The sequence below is a fragment of the Lepidochelys olivacea genome (assembly GCF_965140295.1).
Source record: "Lepidochelys olivacea isolate rLepOli2 genome assembly, chromosome: 11".
In the NCBI taxonomy this organism is placed as follows: Eukaryota; Metazoa; Chordata; order Testudines; family Cheloniidae; genus Lepidochelys; species Lepidochelys olivacea.
Window position 1 is genome coordinate 61,096,448 of NC_140421.1, and position 18,619 is coordinate 61,115,066.

The window sequence follows — 18,619 nt, forward strand, 5'->3', positions numbered from 1 at the left end:
TTTTGTACTTATTTTAAAATGCTTTTTTTATTTTCTCCTCTAAAGAAACCCACTTTTCCTTATAATGGAAATATATGTTGTAAGATTTAAAAAAAAGGATATATGGTTGATTTGAATAAAGTTTTTTCTTGAAAAATCTGTTTTAATGGGGTACTGTCAACTTGCTTAGATCCAAAGCGGAATCTTCCTTCAAAATAAATCTCATTCAGCATCCCTAGAGAATGCTTTGTCTGCATCTTCATATTGCCAAAAATGATGTGTGTTCTTAAAAAAAATAAAAAACAAAAGAACCCCTCCCAACTCTATTTTTCATATGAGCAAACAAATAGTTTTACAGGGACCTTTATAATATTTATATTTCTTTAAGCAAGGTAAATGTTGAGGCTAAAATACGTTGAAAATCTTGCTTTAAACTTGAATCAAGCCTATGTGGCATAATGAAGAATTATAGATGTGATCAAGTATTTGGCCACAGTTATAACTGTGAGTTATAAACTGAGAGGTTAAGTGTTGCATTTTTCACAGTTGGGGCTATTTTAAATTATTCTGTGTTCCCCCAGAACTGTATTTTTTAAGATTGCAACCCATCCCTTCCCTAGTGCTTGTCTACATGGGGACATGCAGGAAAATTAATCCAAATTAACTAACAGTATGGGTTTGAAGTAGATTATTTAAACCACATTAAACTCTTGTGTGCACACCTTCATTCAGAATTAAAGTGGCCTTAATTTGGTTTAGTTTAATTCACTTCCAAAGTGAATTAAACTAAACTGAATTAAGTCCACTTGAATTCTGAAAAACAACATCCATATGGGGATTTAATGTGGTTTAAGCAATCCACTTCAAATCTGCACCTTTAGTTAATTGGGATTAATTTTCGTGCATGTCTCTGTGTAGACATGCCCATGGATACTATTGAATTCCAGTAATTGTAGCCAACTGCCACAGTTTAGTTATCCAATAGTACTGTGGTGAAATACAAATCTATATTTTGTTTGAACTGAAAATATCTTTATTCCAAAAGGGATGCAGCAGACACAGCCATCTAGTGAGTCACTGCTCCTGGAGGTGGTGAAGCAAGTGAAAGTTAGTGACATGGAGGATGATATACTTGAACTGCCAGAAGAGGACACAACTGCTGGTGCAAGCATGTATGTACAGCAGTTTGGGGAACTCTGAAATTCATCTTTCCACTAGGGATAAGGAGTGGGAAATACCTCCTGGACTGGGGTAGATGGTGCACAAAACTGCCCTCTTTATTTCCTCTGTTATGACTAAGGGCTTGTCTACATGGGGACACTCAGGAAAGTTACACCATATTAACTCAAGGTGTGGATTTTTAGTTGGACTTGATAAACTGCATAAAACTTCTGTGTGGAGACCATCCTTCAGAATTAAGATGGCCTGTAGTTTAACTAATCCACATTAAATTTACACATTTAGCTAATTTGGATTCATTTTCCTGAGTGTTCTCATGTAGACAAACCCTGAGCCAGTCAATCCAGCATTTCTAGTGTTGCCAGTGGAAAAATTGCCGTTGGGTCTGCAATAATATAATCTCAGTTTAGAGAGGGGCAGCCCTTCATGGCCAGCTCAGGTTGCAGGACAGGGACAAGAAGGAGGGCTTACTACACTCCCAGGTGGTAACATGGTACCTGCTTGAGCAGTGGTAGCCCTTTCTCACTAAGGGGGTTACTACTGGATAAATGCAGATTGTCTAACAAGCGTGGGGATTGGATAGTGATATGCCACTCATAAAAAAACATCACCAAGCAGAAACAGGCTTTCTTCACCCTCCTTGCTAAAATAATAGGATAGAATTGTAGACGGGGAATGGGCACATCAGTGAGGGTCTATCCCTGATTCTCTTTAGCCCTGGTCCTCGGCTCAAGTTGGACCAGCCTCATGGCTACTCTAATATGCACCAGCTAGCAATGATTCCCAAGAGGCCTTCAGCAAATTAAGCATAGCTGGAGCATGCAGACTTCAGTCCTGCCCCTTCCTCTGCTCCCCGCCCCCACCTGTCTGTGACATGTCTGCCGCACCAAAAGAGGCAGGAAAAGACATATAGGTGCCAGTTATGCTGGGCTGTGTGCGCCTACTGGAGACTTCCCCTACATCTGGGGACTCCCTAGCTAGGGAAATGCGTCCTTTATGCTCAAAAGAAGTGAAACAGAGATGATAATATGCCCCAATAACTGCAGATGCAAAATTGCACACATCTATTTGTACCATAAAATTGTAGGTGCAAAGAGGAAGCCTTGTTAAGAGAAGTCTGTAAAAGTGATCCGAATATTTTTATTTACATGAATAATTATATACTGCCTTATATTATACCTTTAAAGTTACAAAAGTCAGTTCACGTATTTATTTATTTAAAAACGAAACAACCTTGTATTATAAACTTTTCAGTAACTTCTATTTGAAATATTGCCACAGTTTGTTGTCTCTTGGAACTGGGGGGGCAAGGAGAATTACTCAGATTCAACTCTTTTATAGTTGGAGCTTGTGTGTTGGCTTATTTTTAAGTTTTTGGCCTTTTTGTTAATCCAGAGATACGAAAATTGGCATTATGCCTTATACTGTAACAATAGCAGATCCATCCTGTAAGATCTTTTTATACAAAAGAAGTGACTGGAATAGACAGATTAAAAAACTCTGCTGTGAAGTGAACAGGTTTGAGGTCTAAATGCTGACTCAGAGAACTCATGAGCCTACTAATGAAAGCGAAATAGTGGAAGGTTTTATATGACGTGCTCTTAAGGCAATTCAGATTTGATTCTTTTCTAAATTGTGCTTTTAGTTTGTACCTGGTCGAACTGTGCAGTCTAGAAAAACACATGACATGGGATGGTGGTGGTGATGATGATGTTGTTGTAGGGATGAAAAGGAGGAGCAGGGTCAGAAAGAAAAATTGGTACTGTCTGAAGAATGTGAACTCATTACGCTAATTGATGTAATACCTGGCAGACTGGAGGTCACTACCCAGCACATCTGCTTCTATGATGGCAGCATTGAAAAAGAGGAAGGTGAGCATCACAGTAGGTCTACTTTCTCATAGTTCAGCATCCTGTTCTTTCCAGATGAACTTTATTTTTTGAGAACAAATGCCCGTGTGGTTGACATCTAGAAATTAGCTAATTAACAGAGTTGTACATAATGTTTATTAGGCCAATGACTTCATATTTTTCCTTTCGAGCAAGGGGTCTGTAAATGTAGCCTGTCCACTGAGCCATTTTACTAGTGCAGTCTTAAATTTTTTTCCCATCTCCTGGGGTAACATTAAGGCTGCTAATCATATTCTAAGGAACAAAATGTCTTTGTATAATTTATATGAGTAAATGGTAGTTCCCTATGATTTCTGCCATACTGTTCACCAGTTATGCTAACCATATGAGCTTTGTCACCTGCATGAATTGATAAGAAAAGTAGTTTGTAAGCATTAATCAGCAATATCTGTTTGGTGAGCTTTTATAAGAAGGTTAATGTGTATAGTTTAACTCTGATACATGAAACTGATCTTGAGAAAATTAACTGATCTGTTTCACCAAAAGAAACTGGATCAATAACTGAAGTTGTTCTGTTTGCAGGAGTAGGTTTTGATTTCAAATGGTCCCTTTATCAAATTCGAGAGATACACTTGCGCCGATACAACTTGAGGCGGTCAGCCTTGGAGATCTTCCTCACTGATCAGACCAACTACTTCCTTAACTTCAATAAGGAGGTATGGAATTGTCAAAGCTCCCTGGTGGACTCTCTCAGCATAAGTGACAAATTCTAGTTTACTGGCCATGGCTAACGTGATTTTTGGAAGCTTCTGCAGCATTATATTAGGTCAAAATACTTGCCAGATTGAGCTGCTCTGAGAAATTAGAATATGGATCTTTTTATGTTGTTGAAAACCCCAGTCTGGTTTCCAGTAAAATTGAATAGTCAAAAGAAAAACAAAACTCTTATTTTTTCATGTGCAACTACTATTTAATTTCTGCCTCATGAGAAATTGTACTGGGGTAATCTCAGCTTCTTTGTACTAAACAAACCATAAAAACTTTGTACAAATGAATTACAAAGTAATGGAGAATTACTATCCTATTGTAATGCAGAGGGGGAAATGATTTATGTCTTGCCCTTCTGATGGTTTGCAAATGCTGTGCTAATGTTTTCTTGGATAATTTAAATGGGATGGGGCTAAAATGAATAACTGAACTGGGCTGCGTTTGATACTGATGAATTGGTAAATGTTATGAATAGCTGTTACATGGTGGATATTTAAAGTGAATAATTCATCAGAGTAGCTTGTGTAGAAAGACTGATACAATATTAAACATGAAAAATGACAGTGTTTTCTATTATGTTTATGTAGGGATAATATGTAATTTTGCTGGGTTGTGATTCTGCAACAGTAGTATTTCAGTTAATCACAAATAATACCCATTTTTAGCTCCTGCAGCTGAATAAATATCTTTTTGGCAGCAAGAGGGCGGCACAGTTCAAAAATGTAGTAAATTTTAGCTTCATTAAGAATTTAATCCGTAGAGCAGTTGCTTATGGTTTTATTAGCTGCATTTTCCAGTGTAAATGTTTTCTTACAGGTGAGAAATAAAGTGTACAGTCGAATCTTGTCACTCCGTTCTCCAAATATTTATGGGACCAGATCTCCACAGGAACTGTTTAAAGCTTCAGGCTTGATGCAGGTAAAATGATTTCAGCTGAAATGATTTAGGGTGTTTCAGTGCTTCTCAAAGAACTGCTTAATAATAAAGTAGCTAAACTAGGGTTTAGAATATTTTACAGTGTTTGTGGACATACATAGATAGCAACGGCAAACTTTTCATCTGACCTCTAAACTTTTGCATGTGCAATTGTGTGTGCGCCCAATTATTGCATTTATACCAGTTTGCAGGCCTATTTGTGTCTGCAGATGTTAGACGTACGACAAAAAATAGAGGACAGTTTTGAAAATTTGTCTTCTGGTGTCAGCACATGGGGCTTAGGTGACAATTTATTTTGCTTTGTGTACTGATTATTCGCTTTGTTATCTTATTATGCGTGCTTTCAACAAAACCCACTTAAAGATGTAGAGGTGTGGCCATGGTTCCTTGCTTCAGGTACAGTATTATTGGCTTGTAAGCGAAGTGTCAATTTTCAGAAACATCATGAAATTTTAGCAATTTATCTAACTTCACAGGGCAGTGTTATTTTTCTGGGGTGGTTTTTTTTTTTTTTTTTGGCTTTTGGTTTTTTTGGACATCAACAGATGCTGTAGTTTTCTATGAGAAATAGAGAAATGTATGCTCTTATTAACATTAAGAATTCTCCAGTTTCCTCTTTTGTACCTTCGCCTTCCTGGCTCTGCACCTCAGACACTTACCTAGACAAAGAGGAATGGGAAAGAAGGTGTCATCACCAATCCTTAGTTAGATGGAAGGTTCAGAGTTACATAAGGCACTCCTTCCTCTTAAGTATATAAAATACTAATTCTGCAGCACTTTCACAAGGACACTGGACTATTTCACTGATGCATATACGGTTAACAGAGGAAGATCAAAAGACTTTTTTTTTTTTTGGTTATTGGAGTTTCCAATACTTATTTTCCTCTCTCCTTTTCGTCTTCAGCTGTTTCTGATTTACTTTTTCTCCACTATTGCTCTTTCCCCCTTTCTTCTTCTGTCCTTTTTTGTTTTATGTTTTGTTTCATTTAGTTTTAAAAGAACTTTTATTGCCAGCCTAGGGCTGTTAGCTTTCCCTTGCATTTAACCTGAATTTGACAACCCCTTGCCTCTGCCAGGTGTCAGCTAATCTCATCAAGAGACAGAGCACAGCCACAGATGCAGGATGAATTTTAAACTAGGTTATGAAAATTTGAAATTTGCAAATTCTTATGTTTATAGTCTAGTGCCCCTGACTTATGAGAAATATTTCCTTGTAGCTAAGCATTGACAAGACGCACTCTACATCGACAACAGTTTCTTCAGTTTAATGATTTTAGTGTTGCCTTTTCTTGTCTCCTTCAGAAATGGGTGAACAGAGAGATATCAAACTTTGACTATCTCATTCAATTGAACACCATGGCGGGACGAACTTACAATGACCTTGCCCAATATCCTGTGGTAAATTATTTTTGTTAATTGTCACTGGATAAATGTGATTTCTTTGTGGAAAGATGGATTTTATATCTGAATTTTGAACTGTGGCTTTCTAGTTTCCTTGGGTCCTGCAAGATTACACGTCAGAAGAGTTGGACTTGAATAATCCTGCTGTCTTTAGGGATCTATCCAAACCCATTGGGGTGGTGAATGAAAAGAATGCCAAAGCTGTGCAAGAAAAGTAAGTATAAAAATTCCCAGTTATGTTTCTCTCTCCATTTATTTTAGCTTTCTGATGGGACATTTTCAGACTAATAATTATTGATTCTGAGAATTCCATAACTATTTGTAACTGAGACATTAATTGTTATAAGATTAGCCTGTTTGTTTGATGGCAAAGCCATACATTAGCCATATAGCTTGGAACTGTTAGGCAGTGATGCTGTTATATTAACAGCAGCGTATGCAACATTAAAGAGTCAAGTTTTATTGCCTCTAGCTCTAGGAGGTAAGAAATCTTCTTCAGGTTGGTTTGTTTCTCAGGGTTCAAGAGAGGAAACGAAGGGTTTCAGAGGCACCCAGGGGCACCTGTCTGAAGTTGACTGGATCCAGATGATTGAAAAGTGGGTTATCTTGTCCCCTATACATGTTTCTGGATATAGGCATCCCAGATGCAGCCATACTGGTGGATTTGACTAGAAGGAGGGATTACCCTGTTTTGTATCCAGGCTTCCTCCTGGTATTCTGAGACCAAATTTTATCCTTGAAATAAGTTGAATCTCTTCTCTGGTAACTTTGTTGCAGATAGGAATGACAGCTACTTCTGCTCACATATGAGTGTAGTCATCTTTAAGTTTTGCTGGAGTGGGGAGTGAACATTTTGGCTTGTCTTGGTTGTCAGGCTGCACTTGTCAAGTTTCTTCCCAAACAGGGTTTCTCCTGGGAACTTTGAGGCACAGAGGATTTACTGTGAATAATTACCTGATATCCATGGTTGGAGTCAGTGCTGGTTCCTGGGCACTGAATTTGTTTCTATGGCTTTTCCTGCTAGCCTCATGGCATTCAGGGATACGTCTGCTATCTAGTGTGTCTTCAGGGTGGGAACTTGCTGGCTGTGTCTTTTGGGACCTGAAATGGGAAAATAATTATTTAAGTCCCAAATGCACCTCTTCTTCCTGCAACCAGAGGCACTCAGTATATGTTGATGTAATTTTTAACAAAACTGTCATAGGCCACTTAACTAGTGAAAAACAGTTAGTGATGCATCTGTTGTGTATTCCCTGTATACTATAAATATAATCTGTGTGTATCAGACATAGCATGCAGTAGTTATGATTTTAAAGATCTCAATCTCTGTTTTTTAGATATGAGAATTTTGAGGATCCTCTTGGGACGATTGACAAGTTTCACTATGGTACTCACTACTCAAATGCTGCTGGTGTCATGCATTATCTCATTCGAGTAGAGCCTTTCACCACACTACATATCCAGCTTCAGAGTGGCAGGTAAATTGTGAATGAACAGTAATATCTGTCTCTTCTCCCTCAACTTCAATGATGGCTTTTTAATAGGAGCTGTCAAAATGTAACTTGAGCTTTCCAATCTACAGGTTTGACTGTGCAGATCGGCAGTTCCATTCCATTCCTGCAACATGGCAAGCCCTTATGGATAACCCAAATGATGTGAAGGAGCTTATCCCAGAGTTCTTCTACTTCCCAGAGTTCTTGGAGAATCAAAATAGTAAACAGACTTTTCAGAATTTATTGAATAGAACATGCATCCCACACACCACTAGAGAGCATTGTCAGAACCTGTTTAAGAACATTGAGGAAAACTATTCTTGATTAGATTGAACATTTGAAAATTACTTTACGGTCGTACTACCTTTTAGCCATTTAATGAGGTGCCAGTTATGCTAAGCCACTATTTAACTTCGTAATTTAAAATTCTTACCCAGAATTCTAGGATGGCTAAGAGTATTGAGGTTTGGTTTAATCTAAAAGAAGAACAAAGTTATTTTTTTTAAAAGTTGACCATTCTAAATTGCACTAATTACAGTTAACTTGCTTTAACTGTTCTGGGTACTAAACCCACGTCTTCTGGAAGATGTGTGCTAACTTGGAACATGAGATCTTTTTTAATTAGACAGGCCTGCAGAATCTAGACTCAGAACTGGTATTTTCAAACATGGTCTTGTGTAACTTGAATTTACAGTAGTCTAAGGCTCCAGGATTCTTCAGAAGTAAGAAAGCTCCTGTTAAACATAACATATCTTGTTAAAGATAACTTTTCCTGCATGTTGACATGAGACCATTACTTTTTTTTGGCTTTTTGCATTTTACTTATTAGATTTACTTATTCAGCTTCTTAATCTCTGATCTAGTGATCAAGATACTTGAAACATATTGTAATAGCTTTTGAAACCAAATTGTCTCAATTATATTCCCTAGAGTTTAACTTGGGTCAGCTACAGCTCTCCAAAGAGGTAGTGAATGATGTTGTTCTCCCAAAATGGGCCAAGTCACCTGAAGATTTCATTTGTAAACACAGGAAAGCACTGGTAAGACAATGACTACCTTAATTTTTGGATGAAGTAACAAGAAACAGAAATACAGTACATGCTTTTATTTTTATTTTACACACACACAAAATGGGAAGTTGATAGTAATGAATATAAATCAGAAGATAGGAACTAGGTGATTGATAAGAGAAGCACAAGCTGAAAACTATGGCCAGCAGAGTTAAGCACAATAATAAGAAATTTCTTTCAATATATTAAGAACAAAAAAAGTCCTACCAATGGTACTGGTCTGTAACAGGATGGAAATGATATAATTGTCAATAATAATGCAGAAAAAGACAGACATGTTCAATAAATATTTCTGTTTTGTACTTGGGAAAAAGCCAGATGACGTAGTCGTATCATATAATCAGAATATACTTTCCATTTCAACTTCGTATGGCTAATGTAGATGTAGAGCAACAACTATAATTTTACATTTATGTGATTAAGACACATAATTGCGTCAGGAGTAACGGAGTGTATCACTGTGATGCTTCCTTCATATTTTGTGAATCGGGCATTGAGTTGTTATATAATCCATGGTCTGTTCTGGGTGACCACAGTCACACTGAAGAGTTTTTAATTTTCCATTTGTGTATCAAGTGTCCGCATCTGTCATGATTTGTATGGATGAGGTTAGGGTTGTCCATGAGCTTTGGGGAAGATTGAAACCAGGAATCTTCTGCATCGGGTCTTTCACAAGGTGTGTGTTTGTGACTTCTTGTGAACACCATTCAGCTTTCCAAGCTTCATCAGTGTTCAAGTTACATTGTTGAAGGTTAAGCACGTGGGTTGAAAAGGGCTTGTGTGACTTCAACCAGTGGTGAGGGACACTGTTGAGGTTCTGGTGGAAGAGGAGATGTTCATTTTCTTTGATTCGCTGGACTTCCCAGAGGGTTGCAGCATCACGGAGAACGGATGGGGGAGCGATATGTGACAGCACGGGCAGGCAGGGTGTTGGGATCGACCTGAGGGTTCCACCGATTAACCATACTGCAGTGTTCAGTTGGACATCAACAAGTAAAGTGTGGCTACTTTTGGTCCATACCGGTGCACAGTACTCCACTACGGAGTACACAAGTGCCATTGCTGATGTCCATAGCAGTGATGCTGATGCTCTCAGCTTCTGCTTGCCAGTTTCTGGATCAGATTTACCCTTGTCTTCATATTGGTGGCTACTTTTTTCAGATGGTCATGGAAGGTTAGCATGTGGTCCAGCTTCATTCCAAGATAAGTTGAAGTGGGGTCATGTTGCACAGTGTTGCAGCATCAGGTCACTTTCAGGGTGTGCTTAGAGTTCCTCTTATCAAGATGGAATGCAGTGAGTGTTGTTTTGTGAGGGGTTTGGTTTGAGCCTGCATTTCCGGAAATATTCCTCCCTGATGTTTAGATCCCCGTTCAAGGTGGACTCACTGTTGTTGAAGGTGGCTGCTTGCATTGCCAGGGCAAGGTCATCCTCATATGCAAATTTGCATGACTTCATTGGCACCATGTCACTTGTGTAGACACTTGAAGAGTGTTGAGGCGAGTACTGAGCCTTGTGGCAGTCCATTGTTGAGGAACCAGGGCAAGCTAACTGTCACCCAAATGGACCCACAGCTACCTATTGTTCAGCATTGTCCATAGCAGGCATAGTGTTTTGAGGCAGGGGATGATCCTTGCAAGCTTTCAGAATCAGGGCTTTAATCCAGACCATATCATAGGCCAATGACCGGTCTACAAATCCGGTCTTGGATTTCAGCAGTAACTCAGGAGGATGTTAAACAGCAGCTACTAAAGTCAGACATTCTTAAATCAGCAGGTCTGCTTCAAGAGTTCTTTAAAAGAGTTGGCCAAGGAGTTCTCTGGACCATTAGTGTATGATTTTCATTAAGTCTTGGAACATTAAGGAAGAAAGCTACGTTGTACCAATATTTCAATGAAGTGACTCAAATAACTATAGGCCTGTCAGATTGACATCAATCCCAGGCAAAATAACAGAATGGCTGATATGGGACTCAGTAAAGAATTAAAGGAGGACAGTATAGTTAATGCTAATTAACATGGGTTTATGGAAAAAAGATCCTGTCAAACTAACTTTGTCTTTTTTTGATGAGATTACAAGAAGAATATTGATTAAACCGGAGGGGGTTCAGAGAAAAGCCACAAGAGTGGTTATTGGTCTGGAAAACATGCAGACTCAGGAAGCTCAATCTGTTTATCTTAAAGAAAAGGCTAAGGAATTACTTGATTTTTCCAGTCTACTAGTACCTACGCAAAGAACAGAAATTTGATAGTAAAGGGCTCTTCAGTCTAGTGGACAAATTCAGATGTGAAATAAGGTGTACAATGAAGGTAATTAACTGTTGGAACAATTTACTAAGGGTTTGTGATGGATTCTTAATCACTGGAACTTTAAAAATCACGGCTGGATGATTTTCTAAAAGATATGCTCTAGTTCAAACAGGAATTAGGGAAGTCCTATGGAGGTCGTATCATATAATGGTCTAGAATTTAGATGGACTAGATGATCACAATGGTCCCTTCTGGCTTTCTAATCTATGACTAAGCATCAGGAAGTTTACTGTTGATCTTTAAAATTTTCCTTTTTAAAATTTCATTGCTTTACTCTTAGTTGTAATCCTTTGTTGCAATTATTAAATAATAGCGCTGTCAAGTGATTAAAAAAATTAATCATGATTAATCATGCTCTTAAACAATAAGAGAATACCATTTATTTAAATATTTGTGGATGTTTTCTACATTTTCAAATATATTGATTTCCATTACAACACAGAATACAAAGTGTACAGTGCTCACTTTAAATTTATTTTTATTACAAATATTTGCACTGTAAAAAACAAAAGAAATAGGATTTTTCAGTTCACCTAATACAAGTACTGTAGTATAATCTCTTTATAATGAAAGGTGAACTTACAAATGTAGAATGATGTACAAAAAAACCCTGCATTCAAAAATAAAACAATGTAAAACTTTAGAGCCTACAAGTCCACTCAGTCCTACTTCTTTGTTCAGCCAATCACTCAGACAAACAGGTTTGGTTACAATCTGCCGGAGATAATGCTGCCCACTTCTTGTTTACAGTATCACCTGAAAGTGAGAACAGGCGTTTATATGGCACTGTTTTAGCTGGCATCGCAAGATATTTACGTGCCAGATGCGCTAAAGATTCAGATGTCCCTTCATGCTTCAACCACCATTCCAGCATCTGTGCGTCCATGCTGATGGCGGGTTCTGCTCGATAATGGTCTTAAGCAGAGCGGACTGATGCATGTTCATTTTCATCATCTGAGTCAGATGCCAACAGCAGAAGGTTGATTTTCTTTTTTGGTGGTTCGGGTTCTGTAGTTTCCTAATTAGAGTGTTGCTCTTTTAAGACGTCTGAAAGCATGCTCCACACCTCATCCCTCTCATATTTTGGATGGCACTTCAGCTTCTTAAACTTTGGGTCGAGTGCTGTAGCTATCTTTAGAAATCTCACATTGGTACCATCTTTGCGTTTTGTCAAATCTGCTGTGAAAGTGTTCTTAAAACGAACATGTGCTGGATCATCATCCGAGACTACTATAACATGAAATATATGGCAGAATGTGGGTAAAACAGAAAAGGAGACATACAATTCTACCCCAACGAGTCCAGTCACAAATATAATTAACATATTTTTTTTTAATGACCATCAAGATGGAAGCATATCCTCTGGAATGGTGGCCAAAACATGAAGGGGCATACAAATGTTTCGCATATCTGGCACGTAAATACCTTGCAACGCTGGCTACAAAAGTGCCATGCAAAAGCCTATTCTCATTTTCAGGTGACATCGTAAATAAGAAGCAGGCAGTGGTATCTCCTGTAAATATAAACAAACTAGGTTGTCTTAGTGGTTGGCTGAACAAGAAGTAGGACTGAGTAGACTTGTAGGCTCTAAAGTTTTACATTGTTTTGTTTTTGAGTGCAGTTATATAATAAAAAAAAATCTACATTTGTAAGTTACACTTTCACGATAAAGAGATTGCACTACAGTACTTGTAGGAGGTGAATTAAAAAATACTATTTCTATGATTTTTACAGTGCAAATATTTGTAATAAAAATAATATAAACTGTACACTTTGTATTCTGTGTTGTAATAGAAATCAATATATTTGAAAATGTAGAAAAACATGCAAAAATATTTTAATAAATTTCAATTCGTATTCTATTGTTCAACAGTGTGATTAATTGCGATTAATTTTTTTGAGTTAATCGCATGAGTTAATTGCAATTAATCGACAGCCCTATTAAATAATACCTCTCCTTTGTTCACATTAATGTCCTTAGAATGTATGCATATTCTTACACATCTATTCAGCTGCTGCTGGTATGCATGCATCTTAGGCAGTTTGTGGGCACTCTAATTTTTTTGTGTTTAAACCCACCAGTGTATCTAGGGGGAAGAGTTAGTACTTCAATTGCTGATATTAATTCTTTCTGGCTTAGGAGTCTGAGTATGTCTCTGCTCATCTCCATGAATGGATAGATCTGATTTTTGGCTACAAACAGAGGGGACCAGCTGCTGTGGAGGCACTCAATGTGTTCTATTACTGTACTTATGAAGGTACAAAACTGTGTTCTCTTCTTGTCATCGCAGTCATATTTGCGGGGTTTGAGAAATATCTGGAAACAGATTTCTCGTCATGAATGCAGTATAGTGGCATATGGTAAAAGAATTGAATATCTGATGTTCAGAGAAGGAAATGTGAATTTTTAATTTAATAACCTCTTTAGCCCTTCTGTAGGAATCGTTATAATTGCTTCTGTTCAATTAACGAACTGTTCTTTACGATTCCATTGGAAACATAATGGAAAACCTATTGGAACTTATTTTCTAGACTCTAGTCATAGGAATTTACTACAGAACATATTTTAGAAGGTAAACTTTAGAAAGTCTTTAATCAAGAAAGTATATTCTGGGTTATTTTTTGCACACATTAAATAAAGAAAAGTTATCTTCCCAAAAGCCAGATGCTGCAACCAAAACACTTACTAACTTCTGAAGGGAGAAAGTTTGCAGAATGGAACTTTTAGAAGACTCTCTTAGTGTAAAATAAACTGATGGTGGTTGATGATTTTTTTAGAGAGAAGGGGTAATGGTTTTCTACTTAGTGTATATTTTCCTACATGTTTCTTATCTCTTTCTTCAGTGAATTATGTGTAGACAATGCTACTTTTGTTTTACTGCCCTCTACTACTCTGGTTCTGATTCCAGGAGCTGTGGATTTAGATGCCTTAACAGATGAGAAGGAAAGGAAAGCTTTAGAAGGGATGATTAACAATTTTGGACAAACACCCTGTCAGCTGCTGAAGGTAAATCTCTTTTTGTAGCAATAAACACACAAGTTTCATATCAGTCAGTTTTGGGAAGGTATACACTTGAGTGGCAGGGGCTTGTGGAGGGATTGTGCAACCATTGTGAAGGCCATTGTTCCTTTTAGAGTCTATTCCAGGTATTATAACCTGCAAATTTTAGGAAACCTGTAACTTTTAGGAAAGTGAATCTTCTACGTTTATCATTAATAAAGGAAACCTGTTAGAAAATTTTCAAGAAAGTCTAATTCCCATTTTCAAAGGTGACTAGACACTTCAGAGCCTAGGTCCTTTTGACTTTCAATTAGATTTAAGCACCTACATATCTACATCACTTTTGAACATGGGAATTAGGCTCCAGAGTCACTTATGAGCCTTTGAAAATGTTATCTCTGGTATTTCATCTTCTGATATAACTTAAATAGATGTGGAAACAACTTGCTTCATAATTTTGCCACTTAATATTTTTGAGCTCTAACTATAGCTCCGAGCAAAGCCCCTTCAGATAGACGTGCCATCTAGTCAATTTTTTAATCAGATTATTCATAGGAATTGTGTGCCTTCTGCATGTCTTTAATAATTATTGTATGGTACTAGGTATTTTGTTAAATATGTTCCTGTAAGACAGGAAGTACATTTTTGTTGGTGTTAGTCCAGTTCTCCACTTTTATTCCTTTCTGTCCAGGTTTCCACTCTAGTTTTCCCTAGTGGCTAGTCCTAAGGCTGTCTAAATTCTAGAATAGATGCGACAGTCTACAGGTGTTATGTATAGTAATCCTTTAATGCTAGCTTCCAATGAGAGGAAAAATTAGCAACATGGCTTGTAATAAAATCTAAATGTTCCTTTTTTGGTATGAATAGTAAATATTTGTTTCCTGAATAATAAAACCAGCTTTAAGAGAGAGCCGCCAAATGAATTTAGCAAAATCTTTTTTCCTCTCCCCATCCCATGTTGAGTAAATCTTCCAAGTAAATCAGCCAAGGTTTCCTTTATGTAGAAACATGGTCTAGAAACAGTAAATCCAGAGGGCAGAATCCCTTCATCTGAATTTAATATATTGAGCTAGAAATATAGTTTACATTCTCTCTTGACTCTGAATACCATACATGACTTGAACAGTTCAATCAAAGATGATTTCCCGCTATGCTGAGATTGTATATAAATTTGATTTAAAAAAAAACAACTCACTCAATATTGTCTCCTAGGAGCCTCATCCTGCGAGATTATCCGCAGAGGAAGTAGTACAGAGACAGACCAAAAGTGACAGCTCAACCCTGAATCTGTTCCAGCATCTCCCTGAACTTAAGTCATTCTTCGTAGAGGTAGCAACTGACACATATTGCATTGCATGTGTTTTAAGCCTAGTCTGAAACCTGTAATACGTTGGAATAAAAAGTGGTCAGCAGAGTAAAAATAAACTTGCTTATAATGTAAAGAAAATTTTGTACAAAACATCTAATAAACCCTTTTTATAGAAGATCTTTGCTATGAATTTATAGAGGTTGAGTAAGTTTACTTACCCTCATGCTGCAGTGATTCTGTAACATTTATTTTAACTATCTAAATGTTACATGTTATCCTTTTTGCTTCCTTAGCCTCCCCGCTTTCCAAGTGCCTACATGCAGACTGGAGAGAGACACCAAAGGTGAAATCCTGGCCCCACTGTAGTCAATCGCAAAATTCCCATTGACTTCAAAGTGGTCAGGATTTCTCCCCTAGTGTTAGTGGCTAAACTTAGCTATTTAAGATGTGTGTATCTCTAACTGGTAGTACCTGCAATTTTGTCTACCAGGTAACTAAAGTATTTGTACCACCTATGGATGTTTGTCAACTGAAAATGTCATTTCTCATAGGGTATCAGTGATGGTGTTCCCATCGTCAAGGCTGTTGTTCCCAGGAACCAGTCACGTTCCTTTATGTCTCAAGGGAGTCCAGAGATCCTGGTGAGTTGGATGTGTCAGTTCTGCTGTTTGAAACTCTGTGTTACATATGACTGCACTGTTCCTAAAATTCACCTTTATATTGACAAAGTGTGGGTGCTAGATGTCCAAATGACATTGGGGTAGAGCTAACGTGTTACTATCAATCTGAATCTAAGTTCTTACAACAGTCCCCAGTTTAATAACCTCTTTGGAAGAGCTCATATATTGTTTAATTGTCTCTACTCACATTTGTGTAGGCTAAATTAGGCGTAGATGAACCTGTGGCTAGTCAGGTTTTGTTCAAATTCACTCTCCTGCTGGTGATAGCCCATCCAAAGTGACAACTCTCTACACAATGTGCAAGATAATCAAGTTGGGCCATTTCGTGCACAAATCCAGGTTCTCTCACCCCGGATTTGTGCAGAAAATGGCCCAACTTGATTATCATGCACATTGTGTAGAGAGTTGTCACTTTGGATGGGCTATCACCAGCAGGAGAGTGAATTTGTGTGGGGGGGTGGAGGGTGAGAAAACCTGGATTTGTGCTGGAAATGGCCCAACTTGATGATCACTTTAGATAAGCTATTACCAGCAGGACAGTGGGGTGGGAGGAGGTATTGTTTCATATTCTCTGTGTGTATATAAAGTCTGCTGCAGTTTCCACGGTATGCATCCGATGAAGTGAGCTGTAGCTCACGAAAGCTCATGCTCAAATAAATTGGTTAGTCTCTAAGGTGCCACAAGTACTCCTTTTTCTTATTCCTTTCAAGTCACTGACAAAAATAGTACACTACATTAAAACTAGCTGGCATTACTTTCACACTGGCTCAGTAACAAAACGACTCTGGGAATGTCTTTAATTTGTCATAACTTTAAATGCTAGTTACTACCTCTGAGTATTTCAAAGAAAATAAAATAGAAGAATTAAATAATTATGATGAAATGCATAATTCTCAAGTACCAATCGCTGTTCTAGATAGCCAATATATATCACACACAAGCATAATTCACTGTTTTTATCAAGGCAGTATATACCATATGTTAGTAAGAGTCATAACTAAGGCTAAGATTTTGTCATGGTTATTTTTAGTGAAAGTCACAGACAGGTCACGGGCAGTAAACAAAAATTCACGGAAGCTATGACCTGACTGTGACTTTTGCTGCTGCGGCTCCATGGTTTCCCCTGCCACCGTGGTGGCTGGGAGTTGTGGGTTCCTCCTCTGCCCACGGCAGCTGGAAGCTGCAAGGGGGCTCCCCTCCACCTACTGTGGCTGGGAGCTGCAGGGTGACCATATTTCCCAAAGAGAAAACAGGTGTGTCTCTCCACCCCTCTCAGGCGAGTCTGTCGCCTGTTGCTGGAACCCTGAGGAGGGCCCCCTCAGGAGTCTGTCACCACCACTGGAACCTTGCACGGGGGGGCCCCCTGTCGCTGCTGTTGCCTGTCACTGGAACCCTGCCAGAGCCCCACTGGCTGCCAGCTCCAGAGTCTGGCAGCCTCTGGGTCTGAAGCAGAGAATGTCATGGAGGTCTCTGGAAGTCATGGATTCCTTGACTTCCATGACGTCCATGTTATATACGTAGCCTTAGTCATAACTCATTATTTTAAAAAAATAATAAAACAAAAAACCTCACAGACGCTCCATCCTGTCCTCATGATAGCGTTAGCCTCAGCTGGATCAGTTTGGTGGTAAACTTTCAAGAGACTTATGTTGGCTCAGATGCAAGCTCTGTTATTGGGAAAGACAAGCAAAGAAGAGGGCTTTGCAACATTACACAATTTCACTGATTTTTATCCAAATTACTCTTTCAGGTGATAGCAAGTCTGAACTGCATTATTGGAACCCACGGGTGGCTACCATATGATAGAAATATCTCCAACTATTTTACGTTCATCAGAGATCCAACTGTGACAAATCCCAAGTAAGTAAAGAGGAGGAAAGGTGCAGTAGTGAACTCTATTATAAAAGTAGAATGAGTTAAAGTACGATAGGTACAGAGTCGTCTTCTATAGTGATTCGATAGCACTGCTTTGATTATCTGTGATTTTTAATTAAAACCTAACATCTATATAGTGTGCTTTACATTTTTCAAGGCTTTGACATCCCCTAATATTAATTAGACTACAGTTATTCCCTGAAAAGTGATTATAAAAATGCTATTGTAAGGTTCTGTCTTCATTGTCTATTCCTGATTTTCAGACCAATTTTTTAAAAAAATTTTCTAACTGCCAGCCCTGCAAACTCATCCTGGCATCTGAGAGTCAAGCTTGCTTCATTATTCTCATGCATCATTGTTCATAATAAATGTTCTGCAGATCTGGCCTCGTTTACACTTACGCAATTCGTATCCTTCAGTTAGGTTTTCAGTGATATCTGTGCAACTCCCATTGCATTCACTGAGTTTGCACAACGGTAACTGATTGGAATTTAATAAACTCTTCTGTTGGTGATGGACTAAGAGGAATAGAGCTCACTCTTACTCTTCCTAACATATGTTAACTCGACAGTATTAACAGGAGTCCAGAGTAGTTAAAACACTTGTCATCAAAGTGAACAGATATGAGACTGAACACATGGGAGGGGTAGATTTCCTGAGTAAGAAACTACCATTTATAGTCCCTTTTCACAATAGAACCGCACTTTAGATTACAAACTGTACCACGCTTTTTGATTGTTTACAAGAGGTTTGTCTTTTTACAAAATTTTG

General features: G+C 38.1%; 1 protein-coding gene across 1 annotated transcript in view; it reads left to right on the forward strand.

The window, feature by feature from the left end:
* NBEAL1 (neurobeachin like 1) overlaps window positions 1-18,619 on the forward strand; it is a 139,298-nt gene that overhangs the window by 92,461 nt on the left and 28,218 nt on the right. Inside the window, exons 35-48 of the mRNA XM_084643634.1 lie at window positions 1,025-1,151; window positions 2,881-3,029; window positions 3,591-3,724; window positions 4,593-4,694; window positions 6,015-6,110; window positions 6,203-6,327; window positions 7,451-7,591; window positions 7,696-7,826; window positions 8,537-8,646; window positions 13,124-13,241; window positions 13,893-13,990; window positions 15,197-15,313; window positions 15,845-15,934; window positions 17,724-17,833. Of these exons, the coding sequence (XP_084499760.1) occupies window positions 1,025-1,151; window positions 2,881-3,029; window positions 3,591-3,724; window positions 4,593-4,694; window positions 6,015-6,110; window positions 6,203-6,327; window positions 7,451-7,591; window positions 7,696-7,826; window positions 8,537-8,646; window positions 13,124-13,241; window positions 13,893-13,990; window positions 15,197-15,313; window positions 15,845-15,934; window positions 17,724-17,833 (1,648 nt within the window). The remainder of the gene's footprint in view (window positions 1-1,024; window positions 1,152-2,880; window positions 3,030-3,590; window positions 3,725-4,592; window positions 4,695-6,014; window positions 6,111-6,202; window positions 6,328-7,450; window positions 7,592-7,695; window positions 7,827-8,536; window positions 8,647-13,123; window positions 13,242-13,892; window positions 13,991-15,196; window positions 15,314-15,844; window positions 15,935-17,723; window positions 17,834-18,619) is intronic.